The 18,921-nt window shown below is 43.5% G+C and overlaps 1 protein-coding gene across 5 annotated transcripts in view; it reads right to left on the bottom strand.

The window, feature by feature from the left end:
• Positions 1-18,921, bottom strand: part of TNRC18 (trinucleotide repeat containing 18) — a 672,655-nt gene that overhangs the window by 43,444 nt on the left and 610,290 nt on the right. For all 5 annotated transcript variants that reach the window (XM_069733831.1, XM_069733830.1, XM_069733832.1 and 2 more), the window contains one exon: positions 1,542-1,778. In XM_069733831.1, coding sequence (XP_069589932.1) covers positions 1,542-1,778 — 237 coding nt within the window. The remainder of the gene's footprint in view (positions 1-1,541; positions 1,779-18,921) is intronic.

The following is an 18,921-nucleotide window of genomic DNA, read 5'->3' as shown; positions in this document are numbered from 1 at the left end:
TTTTAGCAGATTTTTAGGGTTGGCAGCCGTCACACACTAAAAGACGCTTTTTATTGCAAAAAATAGTTTTTGCATCACCACATTTTGAGAGCTATAATTTATCCATATTTTGGCCCACAGAGTCATATGAGGTCTTGTTTTTTGCGGGACGAGTTGACGTTTTTATTGGTAACATTTTCGGGCAGATGACATTTTTTGATCGCTTTTTATTCCAATTTTTGGGAGGCGGAATGAACAAAAACCAGCTATTCATGAATTTCTTTTAGGGGGGGCGTTTATACCGTTCCACGTGTGGTAAAATGGATAAAGCAGTTTTATTCTTCGGGTCAGTACGATTACAGCGATACCTCATTTATGTAATTTTTTTTTATGTTTTGGCGCTTTTACACAATAAAAACTATTTTATATAAAAAAATTTTTGCATCGCATTATTCTGAGAGCTATAACTTTTTTATTTTTCTGCTGATGATGCTGTATGGTGGCTTTTTTTTTGCGGGACAAGATGACGTTTTCAGCGGTACCATGGTTATTTATATCCGTCGTTTTGATCGCGTGTTATTCCACTTTTTGTTCGCCTGTATGATAATAAAGCGTTGTTTTTTGCCTTGTTTTTTTTTTTTTTTTTTTTTTGCGGTGTTCACTGAAGGGGTTAACTAGTGGGATAGTTTTATAGAGCGGGTCGTTACGGACGCGGCGATACCAAATATGTGTACATTTATTGTTTTTTTTTTTTTTTACATAAATAAATGGATTTATTGGGAAATGTTTTTTTTTTTTATTTGGGGATTTTTTTTTACACATTCTATTTTTTTTTTTTTAACTTTCTAACATTGTCCCAGGGTGGGACATCTCTGTATTAGATCAGATCGTTGATCTGACACTGTGCATAGCACACTGTCAGATCAACGATCTGACAGGCAGTTTAGGTGGCTTTCTGGCGCCTGCTCTCAGCAGGCGCCGGCTAGCCAGGTCACTTCATGACCCGGAAGGAGTCCGGCGGCCATCTTGGATCCGGGGACTCCTTCCGGGTCACCGGAGCAACGCGATCTCATTGCGTTGCTCCGGTGGGAGAGCGCAGGGAGCCCCCGTCCCTGCGCGATCCCCCTCTATGCCGCTGTCACTACTGACAGCGGCATCAGAGGGGTTAAATGCCCGCGATCGGCGATAGCGCCGATCGTGGGCATTGCTGCGGGGTGTCAGCTGTCATATACAGCTGACACCCGCACCTGATCACCGCGGCGCTCAGCGCGAGACCGCGGTGATCGGTGCGCCGTACTAGTACTGCTGCTGGCACTAATGCAGTGCCGGCAGCGCAGTACTAGTACGGCGCATGTCACGAAGGGGTTAAATACCAATTAAAACAAAACTAGGATAGCACTTCCACTAAACAACTGCAAGAAAAGTTCTTGAAAACCGAGTGAAAACTATACAGTATCTGTACAGAAAAATTGTATAACTTTTTTATTATTAAACCTTGAAATATTGGCAATTAATAGATGAAGGGATTTAACTGTTTGAATTTACATATCAGTTCTGCTTACCTTGCACTCATTAAGCTTTTTTCCAGGACTAGTTTCCTCTGGATGGTAAAACCATTTAACTCTTACAACCATGTTGTTTCCCCAAGACTCCCACATACTCTGAATACATCCAATGTATGGTAAGTTTGGGCGTCCTGCTGACAAGAACACTGCACAATCTCCAATCCGTATAATTTCTTTTCCACGGACAATTGCTTTGTAGAATAGCTTACGGGCTTTACCTTTCATTCCTCTCCTCTGAAAAATTAAAAAAACAAAAAAAACCAAGACAGAATTATGTAACTTCCCCCAAAAGCAAGCAAAAAAATATATATAAAGCGCTTAAACTTAACTTACATTTAAGTTCTCCTGGCTTTTCTTCTAGAAGTCAGAATGGAATACCCCACCCTCCCTACACTACGTGATATTCTATAAAACTGTATGATGGTGAAAAATATTAGCAACATGGTAAACATCTTGAAAGGGGTTATCAGTTCCAGAAAACACATTTCCAAATACCAGATTAGGTCACCCACCATTCAAACCCACCTCTATCAGCAAGAGAGCACAAACTGGCTCTTACTCAAAAGGCTCAAAACCAAATTTTTTGAAAGCTAATATACTGGAGTCAAGGATATGAGTACACACATGGATCCTTCCTATCGATAAAACAAATCAAATTGAAAACAAAGGCACTCCAAACACCATTAATATGCTATGAAATCATTTTACTGTATGAAATTTCTTATTAGCACCTTTTTTGCACAATTTCAATAATTTTAGATTTTGAACATTACCATATACAGATGACATGCCTTAATCTTTGTTTGACAATTGTAAACATTTTTTTGTTGCACAAATGCCTCCAATATAATATCCATACTCCAAGACATGTAGCAAACACAGAAGCAGCCAAGTCCAAATGCATTGACTTATGCACAGGAGCTGAGCCTGCTAAATATGTATACATGGATATTGGGTGTCTGCTTTCCTGGTGGTGGACCACACATCAATGGTGATATAATAAATCACATATAGAGAAGGAAATAATTATTTGATCCCTTGCTGATTTTGTAAGTTTGTCCACTGATAAAGATTATTCCCATAGTCCTAAATCAGGCAGGCTGAAATCACTTCAGAGAATCAATAACATACATATTCAATTGTGAGACTATCACAAGAGAAAAAAAGTGAAGAAAAATAGAATAATATTAAAAGTACAATATTTATTTAACAATAATTAAAATGGTACATAAAAATACACCAAAATTGATGTCGAGAAAGACAGGGGGGGTTGGTAAACAAGACAAAAACAAGGGGAGACGGGTCTGCACAAAACCACCAAAAGTTAACACTGTAGATATAACTAAAATATCACATGTGGATTGATTGCTAGTGATATACCCGCATATAAGGTAAGGCACACAGAGCTCATGGGTGCATACCTCCGTAAAATTGGCCTAAAATTGGGAGACAAGGAGTATCTCTTACTGGGAAAAAAATGCTATGGCAGGGTATACATCTAAAGCCAGTAGTGCAATTCTGCTAACAAACTGGGAAATAAAACCCATTACAGGTGGCCTGAGGAAGCAATAAATTCCAATCAGAGAAACATCTCCCATAGATGGTCAGTTACCTGAGGTATAGATGACAGTGCAAGTGGTGCCTGATGCAGGTGGTCAGGAGCAGCCCGGTTCCCCAGCGCCCCGACAAGCGCTGTTTCGCCGTGGCTTCTTCAAATAGGGTCCTCGCCCCCTATTTGTCTCCCAATTTTAGGCCAATTTTACGGAGGTATGCACCCATGAGCTCTGTGTGCCTTACCTTATATGCGGGTATATCACTAGCAATCAATCCACATGTGATATTTTAGTTATATCTACAGTGTTAACTTTTGGTGGTTTTGTGCAGACCGCGGATTTGACCGCTGCGGATCTGCAGCAGTTTCCCATGAGTTTACAGTACAATGTAAACCTATGGGAAACAAAAAACGCTGTGCACATGCTGCGGAAAAAACGTGCGGAAATGCAGCGGATTACATTCCGCAGCATGTCACTTCTTTTCTGCGGATTTTCACCTGCTCCAATAGGAAACTGCAGATGAAAATCCACAGAAGAAACCGCAGTAAAAACCGCAACGGGTTTTAACTGCGGATTTTGGAATTCTGCTGCGGAAAAATCTGCAGTGGAATCCGCAAAGTGTGAACTTAGCCTAAGGCTATGTGCACACGTAGGAAATGTGGTGCAGAATTTTCTGCACTAAATCTGCATCTGCAGATTTGATGCAGTTTCTGTGCAGTTTCTGTGCAGTTTCTATGCAGTTTCTGCGCAGATTCTATGCAGTTTCTGTGCAGTACAATGTAAATCAATGTGAAAAAAAAAGCTGTGCACATGGTGCAGAAAAATCTGCGCAGAAACGCTGCAGAACTGCACAAAAGAAGCGACATGCACTTCTTTGAAATCTGCAGCGTTTCTGCGCAGATTTTTCTGCACCATGTGCACAGCTTTTTTTTTCACATTGATTTACATTGTACTGTAAATCACAGTGCAGTTCTGCAGCTTTTCTGCAGCAGAAAAATCTGCTGCAGTTCTGCACCAATTCTGCACTAAATCTGCATCGTGTGCACATACCCTAAGGCTAAGTTCACACTTTGCAGATTCCATTGCGGATTTTTCCGCAGCAGAATTCCAAAATCAGCAGTGAAAACCCGTTGCGGTTTTTACTGCGGATTTATCGCGGTTTTTACTGCGGTTTCTTCTGCGGATTTTCATCTGCAGTTTCCTATTGGAGCAGGTGAAAATCCGCAGAAAAAAAGTGAGATGCTGCGGAATGTAATCCGCTGCGTTTCCGCGCGTTTTTTCCCGCAGCATGTGCACAGCGTTTTTTGTTTCCCATAGGTTTACAATGTACTGTAAACTCATGGGAAACTGCTGCAGATCCGCAGCGGTCAAATCCGCTGCGGATCCGCAGCAAAATCCGCAAAGTGTGAACATAGCCTAAAGCAGGGGTGTCAAACTGCATTCCTCGAGGGCTGCAACCAGGTCATGTTTTCAGGATTTCCTTGTACTGCACAGGTGATAATTTAATCACCTACACACATAATGATTGCAGCACCTTGTGCAATGCTAAGGAAATCTTGAAAACACGCATGGTTTGCGGCCCTCGAGGAATGCAGTTTGACACCCCTGGCCTAAAGGTTTAAAATCCTGCAGTGCCCGCAAGGTCCCCCTGCTCAAGAAGGCACATGTGAACTCAACTCGCCGTGTTTGGAGGAAGAGAAACACGTGAAAACATTATCTTTTGGGGTGTTTCTCTGCTAAGGGCACAGGACTACTTCACCAAATCAATGGGAGAATGAATGGAGCCATGTACTGTAAAATCCTGAGTTACAACCTCCTTCCTTCCGCCAGGACATTAAAAATGGGTCATGGCTGGGTCTTTCAGCAAGACAAAGACCCAAAACATACAGCCAAGGCAACAAAGAAGTGGCTCAAAAAGAAGCACATTGATGTCATGGAGTAGCCTAGCCAGTCTTCAGACCTTATTCCCTTTGAACACTTATGGAGGGAGTTAAAGCTCCGAGTAGCCAAGCGACAGCCACAAAATCTTAATGATTTAGAGGTGATCTACAAAGAGGAGTGGACCAAAATTCCTCCTGACATGTGTGCAAACCTCATCATCAAAAAAGTCAGACTGCTGTGCTTGCCAACAAGGGTTTTGCCACCAAGTATTAAGTCTTGTTTGCCAGAGGGATCAAATAATTATTTCTCACTGCAAAATGAAAATAAATTTATATTACCGTATTTATACAATGTTATTTTCTGGATTTTATTTTTGATGTTCTATCTCTCAATGTTAAAATTAACCTACCCTTAAAATTACAGACTGTCCATGGGTCTTTGTCAGAGAGCAAACTTACAAAATCAGCAAGGGATCAAATAATTATTTCCTTCACTGTACATAAGTCGGTATTATAAATTATTTGATTATCTTCTCTAAGGCTGCCCACTTTATATAGACCAAGAATTAGGGGTCTTTCTCTGTACAGTCATGGCCAAAAGTTTTGAGAATGAGACAAATATTAATTTTTCCAAAGTCTACTGCTTCATTTTTTCTAATGGCAATTTGCATATACTCCTGAATGTCAGAGTGATCAGCTTAACAGCAATTACTGTACTTGCAAAGTCAATATTTGCCCAGAAAATGAACTTTAACCCCCAAAACACATTTCAACATCCTTGCAGTCCTGCCTTAAAAGGAGCACCTAACATCATTTTAGTGATTGATCCATTAACACAGGTGTGGGTGTTGATGAGGACAGGGCTGGCGATCAATCAGTCATGATTAAGTAAGAATGACATCACTGGACACGTTAAAAGGAGGCTGGTACTTGGTATCATTGTTTCTCTTCAGTTAAACATGGTTATCTCTAAAGAAACACGTGCAGCCATCATTGCACTGCACAAAAATGGCCTAACAGGGAAGAGTATCGCAGCTACAAAGATTGCACCTCAGTCAACAATCTATCGCATCATCAAGAACTTCAAGGAGAGAGCTTCCATTGTTGTCAAAAAGGCTCCAAGGCGCCCAAGAAAGACCAGCAAGTGCCAGGACCGTATCTTAAAACTGTTTCAGCTGCGGGATCGGACTACCAGCAGTGCCGAGCTTGCTCAGGAATGGCAGCAGGCTGGTGTGAGTGCTTCTGCACGCACTGTGAGGCGGAGACTCTTTGAGCAAGGCCTGGTTTCAAGGAGGGCAGCAAAGAAGCCACTTCTCTCCAGAAAAAACATCAGGGACCGACTGATATTCTGCAAAAGGTACAGGGAGTGGACTGCTGAGGACTGGGGCAAAGTCATTTTCTCTGATGAATCCCCTTTTCGATTGTTTGGGACATCTGGAAAACAGCTTATTCAGAGAAGAAGAGGTGAGCGCTACCACCAGTCTTGTCTCATGCCAACTGTAAAGCATCCTGAAACCATTCATGTGTGGGGTTGCTTCTCAGCCAAGGGAATCGGCTCACTCACAGTCTTGCCTAAAAACACAGCCATGAATAAAGAATAGTACCAGAATGTCCTCCAAGAGCAACTTCTCCCAACCATCCAAGAGCAGTTTGGCGCCCAACAATGCCTTTTCCAACATGATGGAGCACCTTGCCATAAAGCAAAGGTGATAACTAAATGGCTCATGGAACAAAACATAGAGATTTTGGGTCCATGGCCTGGAAACTCCCCAGATCTTAATCCCATTGAGAACTTGTGGTCAATCATCAAGAGACGGGTGGACAAAGAAAAACCAACAAATTCTGGCAAAATGCAAGCATTGATTATGCAAGAATGGACTGCTATCAGTCAGGATTTGGTCCAGAAGTTGATTGAGAGCATGCCAGGGAGAATTGCAGAGGTCTTGAAGAAGAAGGGTCAACACTGCAAATATTGACTTGCTGCATTAACTCATTCTAACTGTCAATATAACCTATTGGTACTCATAATATGATTGCAATTATATTTCTGTATGTGATATAAACATCAGACAAACACTAATAAAAACCAGAGGGCAGCAGATCATGTGAAAATACAATTTTGGTGTCATTCTCAAAACTTCTGGCCATGACTGTATATATCATGAGTAGTGATGAGCGAGTATACTCGATACTCTAGATTTCCCGAGCACGCTCGGGTGTCGTCCGAGTATTTGTAAGCACTCAGGAGATTTAGTTTTCTGCACCGCAGCTGAATGATTTACATCTGTTAGCCAGCATAAGTAGGTGTGGGGATTCCCTAGCAACCAGGCAACCCCCACATGTACTTATGCTGGACAAAACACAAAAGAGAAAAGAATATGCACACAGTGGATCAGCCTAATGTAATAAATTTTATTATGACACCTCACCATACACAAAGGCAAAGCAGGGAGAAACAGACATTTAAAAACACTTAAAAGCTAAACGGACCTACCCACATCCCTCCAAATACAATAACAAGGATCCATATACTAATACACAACAAATGTGCAAGTCATGCAAAGGACATGTAAACAAATTGGCAGAATAACACAATAACAGTACATATATTTTAATCCCTTGTGCTGCCAGCTGAAGGAGTCCCCACAAAAACAAATATTTATTAGATCCTAAATGTGAACAATGTCTCCCAGTCACATAGCAGGCCTGTAGCAAATGCAAAAATGCTATCCTGAAAAAGATCAGGTGCTAAACCAGGCAAATGACTGGTGTAGCTTACTTACACAGCCTGCCCTAATTCTGGCACCCCATATCATACATTACCAGGCACAGCGCAGCGTTTCCCGCCACTGAGAAGTTGATACCTCATTGATGTCCAATGAATGAATGTGCCCTTAAGGCAAATGTAGACGCGGCAAGCGTATAAACCTAAATAAAGCTGGGGTGTCCAGGAAAAAGAGCTAAGACCAGGAAGATCCAAACAGGGGGAGGATAGGGGCCCCACGCGTATCGACGCTGCTAGAGCGTCTTCTTGTATTTGGGGGGATGTGGGTAGGTCCGTTTAGCTTTTAAGTGTTTTTAAATGTCTGTTTCTCCCTGCTTTGCCTTTGTGTATAGTGAGGTGTCATAATAAAATTTATTACATTAGGCTGATCCCACTGTGTGCATATTCTTTTCTCTTTTGTGTTTTGTTCGGCACTTTATATATGCACGTGGTCGATCCCCTTAGCATATTCTTTGTGCGGTGCCCGCCACTCTGTGTTTTTCCATGTACTTATGCTAGCTAACAGATGTAAATCATTCAGCTGCGGCGCAGAAAACTAAATCTCCGAGTACTTACAAATACTAGGAGGACACCCGAGCGTGCTCGGGAAATCTCGAGTACCAAGTATACTTGCTCATCACTAATCATGAGTCTTTTAACAAATATTTGGGATATATCTTTAATTATTATCAGTACCAATTCTATGTATTACTAAATTACTGAAAGTGGAAAATAAATATCCTGTCATGAGTAGCATATATGGGTCAACAGTCTGAAATGAATAACATATAGTAGGGAAAATAAGCATTTGATACACTGTCGATTTTGCAAGTTTTTACAAAAAATGGAGAGGTATGTAATTTTTATTGTAGATACACTTCAAGTGTGAGAGACAGAATCTAAAAATAAAAACTAGAAAATCACATTGCATGATTTTTACATACCGTATTTTTGGGACTATAAAGAAGCACTTTTTCCCCAAAAAATGTGAGAGGAAAATGGGGGTGCGTCTTATAGTCCGAACGCAGGCTTACCGGGGGTTGCGGCAGTGGTGTTGCAGCGTCTCTTAGGGAACCGGCGAAGGCAGTGTGGCGAGGTGGAGGCTCGGTGTCGGCGGTGTGGAGTGCATCGCTGATTTCCCTGCTGCCATCTTCCTGAAGCTGTGGGCCGCCGGAGGCAGCGTGTGCGCGGATTGAGATCTTGGCTGACCGCTCACGCTTCATTTTCCTGATGCTGTGGGCTTGAGATCTCGGCGGCACTTGGCTTCAGGAAAATGGTTGCCGGAGGCCGCTTGTGCGCAGACCAAGATCTCAGCAGCCACTTTCCTGAAGCCAAGGGCCACAGAGATCTCAATTTGCGCACACACGGCCTCAGGAAGATGACCTCTGAGAAACCAGTGATGCACTCGGCTCTGCTCGCCATGGACACGGGGCCGAAGCAGCACCAAATTTCTGCTGCCGGCATCCTGAGGAAGGGACCCTGCTCCATGCTCTGCCTCACCGCCGACACTGGACCCGCAGCATCGCACTACTGGGATACCCCAGGACTGCAGCATTGCCCCACTTATGCCACAAGCTTCCTGAGGAAGGGACCACGCCTCCTATGATCCCATTCTACCACCGCCAACCCTCAGATAAGATACCTTAAATTCGGACAACAAGATGAACCAAATTCTTATAAAAATCTTTTTTCTGCTATTTTCCACCCCAAAATTCAGGGTGTGTCTTATAATCCAAAAATACGGTAATTAATTAGCTTTTTATTGCATGAAATAAGTATTTGATGCTACAGAAAAAGAGAACTTAATATTTGGTACAGAAACCTTTGTTTGCAATTACAGAGGTCAGATGTTTCCTGTAGTTCTTGACCAAGTTTGCACACAATGCAGCAGGGATTATGGCCCACTCCTCCATACAGATCTTCTAAACATCTTTCAGGTTTCGTGGCTTTCGTTGTGCAACCCTGAGTTTCAGCTCCCAGCAATGATTTTCTATGGGGGTTAGATCTGGAGACTGGCTAGGCAACTGTAAGGCTATGTGCACACATTCAGGATTTCTCGCAGAAAATTCCTGAGAAAAACCTGAAATTTCCTGCAAGAAATCCGCAAGAAATCTGAATGCGTTTTTGCCGCGTTTTTGATGCGTTTTTTTCCCCGGACATTTCCCAATGCATTTTGTAGTGGGAAATCCGCAAAAAAACCCGCAAAATTTATGAACATGCTGCGTTTTTTACCGTGATGCCTTTTTTTCGCGGAAAAAAACGCATCATGTGCACAAAACATGCGGAATTCATTCTAAATGATGGGATGCTTATTGTATGCTTTTTTTGCGGTTTTATAGCGTTTTTATCGGGAAAAACTGCGAAAAAACAGCCTAAGACCTTGAAATGCTTCTTACAGAGCCACGCCTAAGTTGACCTGGCTGTGTGTTTTGGGTCATAGTCATGCTGGAAAAAACAGCCACCACCCATCTTCAATGCTCTGAGGCTGGTTTCACACTTGCGTTTCAAAACGCATGCGTTTAAAAAAAAAAAAATGCATGGTGAAAAAACGCATGTAAACGCGTGCAAACGCTGCGTTTTTTTGACGCATGCGTTTTTGCATGTGGTGAAAAAAAGCAGCGTTTTGACGCGTTTACATGCGTTTTTTCATGCGTTTGCGTTTTTTAAACGCATGCTGAGAAATGTGTGACAGCTGCCAATCATCAAAATAAAGTAAAAAACCCACTATAAACAGAAATAGTTAGGGTTAGGGGTAAGGTTAGGGGTAGGGATCATAACCCTAACCCTAACCCTAAAGGGATCCTAACCCTAACCCTACCCCTAATCCCTAAAGGGATCCTAACTGTTATGAACAGGTAATTCAGAACCACAATGGACCTTGAAGTTCAGAGCATACAAAGTGACCTGACATTTACCAAAAACATATGACGAGCTCTGAGACGTGGAAACTCTGCTGACCGCAATCCCTAATCCTATCACACCACACTAGAGGTAGCCGTGGATTGCGCCTAACGCTCCCTATGCAACTCGGCACAGCCTGAGAAACTAACTAGCCCTGAAGATAGAAAAATAAGCCTACCTTGCCTCAGAGAAATGCCCCAAAGGAAAAGGCAGCCCCCCACATATAATGACTGTGAGTAAAGATGAAATACAAACACAGAGATGAAATAGATTTAGCAAAGTGAGGCCCGACTTACTGAATAGACCGAGGATAGGAAAGATAGCTTTGCGGTCAACACAAAAACCTACAAACAACCACGCAGAGGGGCAAAAAGACCCTCCGCACCGACTAACGGTACGGAGGTGCTCCCTCTGCGTCTCAGAGCTTCCAGCAAGCAAGAAAAACCAATATAGCAAGCTGGACAGAAAATATAGCAAACAAAAATAACATAAGCAGAACTTAGCTATGCAGGATAGACAGGCCACAGGAACGATCCAGGAGGAAGCAAGACCAATACTAGAACATTGACTGGAGGCCAGGATCAAAGCACCAGGTGGAGTTAAATAGAGCAGCACCTAACGACTTAACCTCATCACCTGAGGAAGGAAACTCAGAAGCCGCAGTACCACTCTCATCCACCAAAGGAAGCTTATAGACAGAACCAGCCGCAGTACCACTCACGACCACAGGAGGGAGCTTGGCCACAGAATTCACAACAGTACCCCCCCTTGAGGAGGGGTCACCGAACCCTCACCAGAGCCCCCAGGCCGATCAGGATGAGCCACATGAAAGGCACGAACCAGATCGGCAGCATGGACATCAGAGGCAAAGACCCAGGAATTATCTTCCTGACCATAAGCCTTCCACTTAACCAAATACTGGAGTTTCCGTCTCGAAACACGAGAATCCAAAATCTTCTCCACAATATACTCCAATTCCCCTTCAACCAAAACCGGAGCAGGAGGATCAATAAATGGAACCACAGGTGCCACGTATCTCCGCAACAATGACCTATGGAACACGTTATGGATGGAAAAAGAAGCTGGAAGAGTCAAACGAAAAGACACAGAATTAAGAACCTCAGAAATCCTACATGGACCAATGAAACGAGGCTTAAATTTAGGAGAGGAAACCTTCATAGGAATATAACGAGATGACAACCAAACCAAATCCCCAACACGAAGTCGGGGACCCACACAGCGCCTGCGGTTAGCGAAACGTTGAGCCTTCTCCTGGGACAAAGTCAGATTGTCCACTACATGAGTCCAAATCTGCTGCAACCTATCCACCACAGTATCCACACCAGGACAGTCCGAAGACTCAACCTGCCCTGAAGAGAAACGAGGGTGGAACCCAGAATTGCAGAAAAACGGCGAAACCAAAGTAGCCGAGCTGGCCCGATTATTAAGGGCGAACTCAGCCAAAGGCAAAAAGGACACCCAATCATCCTGATCAGCAGAAACAAAACATCTCAGATATGTTTCCAAGGTCTGATTGGTTCGTTCAGTCTGGCCATTTGTCTGAGGATGGAAAGCCGAGGAAAAAGACAAATCAATGCCCATCCTAGCACAAAAAGCTCGCCAAAACCTCGAAACAAACTGGGAACCTCTGTCAGAAACAATGTTCTCTGGAATGCCATGTAAACGAACCACATGCTGGAAAAACAACGGCACCAAATCAGAGGAGGAAGGCAATTTAGACAAGGGCACCAAATGGACCATCTTAGGGTGGTTTCACACTTGCGTTTTTGTCTGCAGCGTTTTTTTTCAAAAAAACGCATGCGTTTTTTTTCCCTATATTTAACATTGAAAACGCATGCTTTTTTTGTGTACGCGTTTGGTCGCGTTTTTTGACGCATGCGTTTTTTTACTGCATGCGTTCATTTTCTGAAATGCTACTTGTAGTATTTTTAGAAGCGTTTTTTTGGACAAAAAAAAAACGCATGCTTTTTCATGCGTTTTTTTTGGGTCAAAAAATACATTGGAGTCAATGGGGACGCATGCGTTTTTTGGTGCATGCGTTTTTTGCGGTAAAAAATGCATGCGTTTTTTTTATTAAAAAACCAGAACACACACTGATATGCCACCCCCCAGCATAAAGGTGATAAAGGAAACCTAACCCTACCCCTAACCCTACCCCTAACCCTACCCCTAACCCTAAGGGATCCTAACCCTAACCCTACCCCTAACCCTACCCCTAAGGGATCCTAACCCTAACCCTACCCCTAACCCTACCCCTAAGGGATCCTAACCCTAACCCTAATCCCTTTATGGTTAGGGTTAGGGGTAGGGGTAGGGTTAGGGGTAGGGTTAGGATCCCTTAGGGTTAGGGGTAGGGTTAGGGGTAGGATCCCTTTAGGGTTAGGGTTATGATCCCTACCCCTAACCCTACCCCTAACTATTTCTGTTTATAGTGGGTTTTTTACTTTATTTTGATGATTGGCAGCTGTCACACATTTATCTGAATGCGTTTAAAAAACGCAAACGCATGAAAAAACGCATGTAAACGCGGTAAAACGCCGCGTTTTTTTCACCACATGCAAAAACGCATGCGTCAAAAAAACGCAGCGTTTACACGCGTTTACATGCGTTTTTTCACCATGCTTTTTTTGCGTTTTTTACCGCAAAAACGCACCCGAAAAAACGCCAATGTGAAACCAGCCTTAGAGAAGCGATCACAAACCACCCAAATGACCGACATTCTTTGAGAGACGGGGAGATCCGAAATAAAATCCATAGAGATATGTGTCCAAGGCCTCTTCGGGACCGGCAAGGGCAAAAGCAACCCACTGGCACGAGAACAGCAGGGCTTAGCCCGAGCACAAATCCCACAGGACTGCACAAAAGAACGCACATCCCGCGACAGAGACGGCCACCAAAAGGATCTAGACACCAAATCTCTGGTACCAAAGATTCCAGGATGACCAGCCAACACCGAACAATGAACCTCAGAGATAACTTTATTCGTCCACCTATCAGGGACAAACAGTTTCTCCGCTGGGCAACGGTCAGGTCTATTAGCCTGAAATTTTTGCAGCACCCGCCGCAAATCAGGGGAGATGGCAGACAAAATTACCCCCTCTTTGAGAATACCCGCCGGCTTAGACAAACCCGGAGAATCGGGCACAAAACTCCTATACAGGGCATCCGCCTTCACATTTTTAGAGCCCGGAAGGTACGAAACCACAAAGTCAAAACGGGAGAAAAACAGCGACCAACGAGCCTGTCTAGGATTCAACCGTTTGGCAGACTCGAGATAAGTCAAGTTTTTGTGATCAGTCAAGACCACCACGCGATGCTTAGCTCCTTCAAGCCAATGACGCCACTCCTCGAATGCCCACTTCATGGCTAGCAACTCTCGATTGCCAACATCATAATTTCGCTCAGCAGGTGAAAATTTCCTGGAAAAGAAGGCGCATGGTTTAATCACCGAGCAATTAGAACTTCTCTGCGACAAAACAGCCCCTGCTCCAATTTCGGAAGCATCAACCTCGACCTGGAACGGAAGCGAAACATCTGGTTGGCACAACACAGGGGCAGAAGAAAAACGACGCTTCAACTCCTGAAAAGCTTCCACAGCAGCAGAAGACCAATTGACCACATCAGCACCCTTCTTGGTTAAATCAGTCAACGGTTTAGCAATGCTAGAAAAATTAGCGATGAAGCGACGATAAAAATTAGCAAAGCCCAGGAACTTCTGCAGACTCTTCAGAGATGTAGGCTGAGTCCAATCATAAATGGCCTGAACTTTAACAGGGTCCATCTCGATAGTAGAAGGAGAAAAAATGAACCCCAAAAATGAAATCTTCTGAACACCAGAGAGACACTTTGACCCCTTCACAAACAAAGAATTAGCACGCAAGACCTGGAACACCATTCTGACCTGCTTCACATGAGACTCCCAATCATCCGAGAAGACCAAAATATCATCCAAGTATACAATCAGGAATTTATCCAGGTACTCTCGGAAGATCTCATGCATAAAGGACTGAAACACTGATGGAGCATTAGAAAGTCCGAATGGCATAACCAGGTACTCAAAATGGCCTTCGGGTGTATTAAATGCTGTTTTCCATTCATCACCCCGTTTAATACGCACAAGATTATACGCACCACGAAGATCTATCTTGGTGAACCAACTAGCCCCCTTAATCCGAGCAAACAAATCAGACAGCAGCGGCAAGGGGTACTGAAATTTGACCGTAATTTTATTTAGAAGGCGGTAATCAATACAAGGTCTCAGCGAACCATCCTTCTTGGCCACAAAAAAGAACCCCGCTCCCAATGGCGACGATGACGGACGAATATGACCCTTCTCCAAAGACTCCACGTAACTCCGCATAGCGGCGTGCTCAGGTACAGATAAATTAAACAGTCGACCCTTAGGAAACTTACTACCAGGAATCAAATCGATAGCACAATCACAATCCCTATGCGGAGGTAGGGCATTGGACTTGGGCTCATCGAATACATCCCGGTAATCAGACAAGAACTCTGGGACCTCAGAAGGGGTGGGTGATGAAATAGACAGAAATGGAACATCACCATGTACCCCCTGACAACCCCAGCTGGACACAGACATTGATTTCCAATCTAATACTGGGTTATGGACTTGTAGCCATGGCAACCCCAACACGACCACATCATGCAGATTATGCAACACCAGAAAGCGAATATCCTCCTGGTGCGCAGGAGCCATGCACATGGTCAGCTGGGTCCAATACTGAGGCTTATTCTTGGCCAAAGGCGTAGCATCAATTCCTCTCAATGGAATAGGACACTGCAACGGCTCCAAGACAAACCCACAGCGCCTAGCAAACTCCAAGTCCATCAAATTCAGGGCAGCGCCTGAATCCACAAATGCCATGACAGAATAGGAAGACAAAGAGCAGATCAAAGTAACGGACAAAAGAAATTTCGACTGTACCGTACCAATGGTGGCAGACCTAGCGAACCGCTTAGTGCGCTTAGGACAATCGGAGATAGCATGAGTGGAATCACCACAGTAAAAACACAGCCCATTCTGACGTCTGTGTTCTTGCCTTTCAGCTCTGGTTAAAATCCTATCGCACTGCATAGGCTCAGGTTTATGCTCAGATAATACCGCCAAATGGTGCACAGATTTACGCTCGCGCAAGCATCGACCGATCTGAATGGCCAAAGACATAGACTCATTCAGACCAGCAGGCATAGGAAATCCCACCATGACATCCTTAAGGGCTTCAGAGAGACCCTTTCTGAAAATAGCTGCCAGCGCACATTCATTCCATTGAGTGAGCACGGACCACTTTCTAAACTTCTGACAATAAATCTCTATCTCATCCTGACCCTGACACAGAGCCAGCAAATTTTTCTCTGCCTGATCCACTGAATTAGGTTCGTCGTACAGCAATCCGAGCGCCAGAAAAAACGCATCAATATTACATAATGCAGGATCTCCTGGCGCAAGGGAAAATGCCCAGTCTTGAGGGTCGCCACGTAATAAAGAAATAATAATTTTAACTTGTTGAACTGGGTCACCAGAGGAGCGGGGTTTCAAAGCCAGAAATAGTTTACAATTATTTTTAAAAATCAAAAACTTAGCTCTATCTCCAAAAAATAACTCAGGAATAGGAATTTTAGGTTCTAACATAGGATTCTGAACCACTAAATCTTGAATGTTCTGTACTCTTATAGTGAGATTATCCATCAAAGAGGACAGACCCTGAATGTTCATGTCCACACCTGTGTTCTGAACCACCCTGATGTATAGGGGAAAAGAAAGACAGAACACAGTGCAAAGAAAAAAAAATGGTCTCAGAACTTCTCTTTTCCCTCTATTGAGAAGCATTAGTACTTAGGGCCTCCAGTACTGTTATGAACAGGTAATTCAGAACCACAATGGACCTTGAAGTTCAGAGCATACAAAGTGACCTGACATTTACCAAAAACATATGACGAGCTCTGAGACGTGGAAACTCTGCTGACCGCAATCCCTAATCCTATCACACCACACTAGAGGTAGCCGTGGATTGCGCCTAACGCTCCCTATGCAACTCGGCACAGCCTGAGAAACTAACTAGCCCTGAAGATAGAAAAATAAGCCTACCTTGCCTCAGAGAAATTCCCCAAAGGAAAAGGCAGCCCCCCACATATAATGACTCTGAGTAAAGATGAAATACAAACACAGAGATGAAATAGATTTAGCAAAGTGAGGCCCGACTTACTGAATAGACCGAGGATAGGAAAGATAGCTTTGCGGTCAACACAAAAACCTACAAACAACCACGCAGAGGGGCAAAAAGACCCTCCGCACCGACTAACGGTACGGAGGTGCTCCCTCTGCGTCTCAGAGCTTCCAGCAAGCAAGAAAAACCAATATAGCAAGCTGGACAGAAAATATAGCAAACAAAAATAACATAAGCAGAACTTAGCTATGCAGGATAGACAGGCCACAGGAACGATCCAGGAGGAAGCAAGACCAATACTAGAACATTAACTGGAGGCCAGGATCAAAGCACCAGGTGGAGTTAAATAGAGCAGCACCTAACGACTTAACCTCATCACCTGAGGAAGTTAACTCAGAAGCCGCAGTACCACTCTCATCCACCAAAGGAAGCTTATAGACAGAACCAGCCGCAGTACCACTCACGACCACAGGAGGGAGCTTGGCCACAGAATTCACAACACCTAACCCTAACCCTAAAGGGATTAGGGTTAGGGGTAGGGTTAGGATCCCTTTAGGGTTAGGGGTAGGGTTAGGATCCCTTTAGGGTTAGGATCCCGTTAGGGTTAGGATCCCTTTAGGGTTAGGGTTAGGATCCCTTTAGGGTTAGGGTTAGGATCCCTTTATCACAAATATGGTGGGGGGTGGCATATCAGTGTGTTTTCTGTTTTTTTAATAAAAACGCATGCGTTTTTAAAGCAAACAAACACATGTGCTTAAAAACGCATGCGTTTCCATTGACTCCAATGTATTTTTTGACACAAAAAAACGCATGAAAACGCATGCCTCTCAAAAAAACTACAAGTTGTATTTCTGAAAAAGAACGCATGCAGCAAAAAAACGCATACGTTTCAAAACGCGACCAAATGCGTACAACAAAACGCATGCGTTTTCAATGTTAAATATAGGAAAAAAAACGCATGCTTTTTTTGTGCAAAAAACGTTGCAGACAAAAACGCAAGTGTGAAACCACGCTTACTGAGGGAAGGAGGATTTTGGCCAAAATCTCACAATACATGACCCCATCCATCCTCCGTTCAATAACATGCAGTGGTCCTGTCCCCTTTGCAGAAATGCACACCCAAAATATGAGGTTTCCCCCACCATGCTTCTCGGTTGGAACGCTGGTCTTGCATTCATCCTTCTTCCAAAAATGGCAAGTGGAGTTGATACCAAAAAGTTATATTTTGGTCTCATTTGATCACATGACCTTCTCCCATACCTCCTCTGAATCATCCAGATGGTCATTGGTGAACTTAAAATGGTCCTGGACATGTGCTAGCATCAGCAGGGGGACCTTGCGTGGCCTTCAGGATTTTAATCCATGACGGCGTAGGGTGTTACTAACAGTAATGTTTGAGACATTGGTTCCTATTCTCTTCAGGCCATTGACCAGATTCTCCCATGTAGTTTTGGGATGATTCCTGACCTCTCTCAGAATCACCCTTACCCCTTAGACCGAGGAAGATTGACAGTCATCTTGTATTTCTTCCACTTTCTAATAATTGTGCCAACAGTTGTTGCCTTCTCACCAAGTTGCTTGCCTATTGTCCTGTAACCCATCCCAGCCTATTGCAGGTCTATAATTTTTGTCCCTGGTGTCCTTAGATAGCGCTTTGGTCGTGGCCATGGTGGAGAGCCTGGAGCCCGACTGATTGTGTGGACAGGTGTCTTTTATACAGATAGCGAGTTCAAAGAGGTACAATTAAAACGAGTAATGAGTGCAGAGTAGGATGGCTTCTTAAAGTAAAACTAACAGGTCAGGCATGGAGACATGGAGTCAGACATGGTCAGACAAGTGTCAGACATGGAGACATTTTAAGCAAACTGACAGCCGTTTATTGTTCTTCAGCTGATGAAAACCATCAGCTGAAAAAAATTAAAACTGAAAAATGAAACTCAAAATTGCAGTTTTTAACATTTGACTGTACCTGCATTTTTACCCCATTTGTCAGTACATTATATGTGAAATTAAATGCTCTGCAAACAGCTCATTGAACACAAAAAACAAGCTATCATAGAGCTATATTGATGA

Source organism: Ranitomeya imitator, chromosome 7, assembly GCF_032444005.1.
Source record: "Ranitomeya imitator isolate aRanImi1 chromosome 7, aRanImi1.pri, whole genome shotgun sequence".
NCBI lineage: Eukaryota > Metazoa > Chordata > Amphibia > Anura > Dendrobatidae > Ranitomeya > Ranitomeya imitator.
Note: the sequence above shows the minus strand (reverse complement) of the source record. Positions and strands in the feature narration are given on the sequence as shown.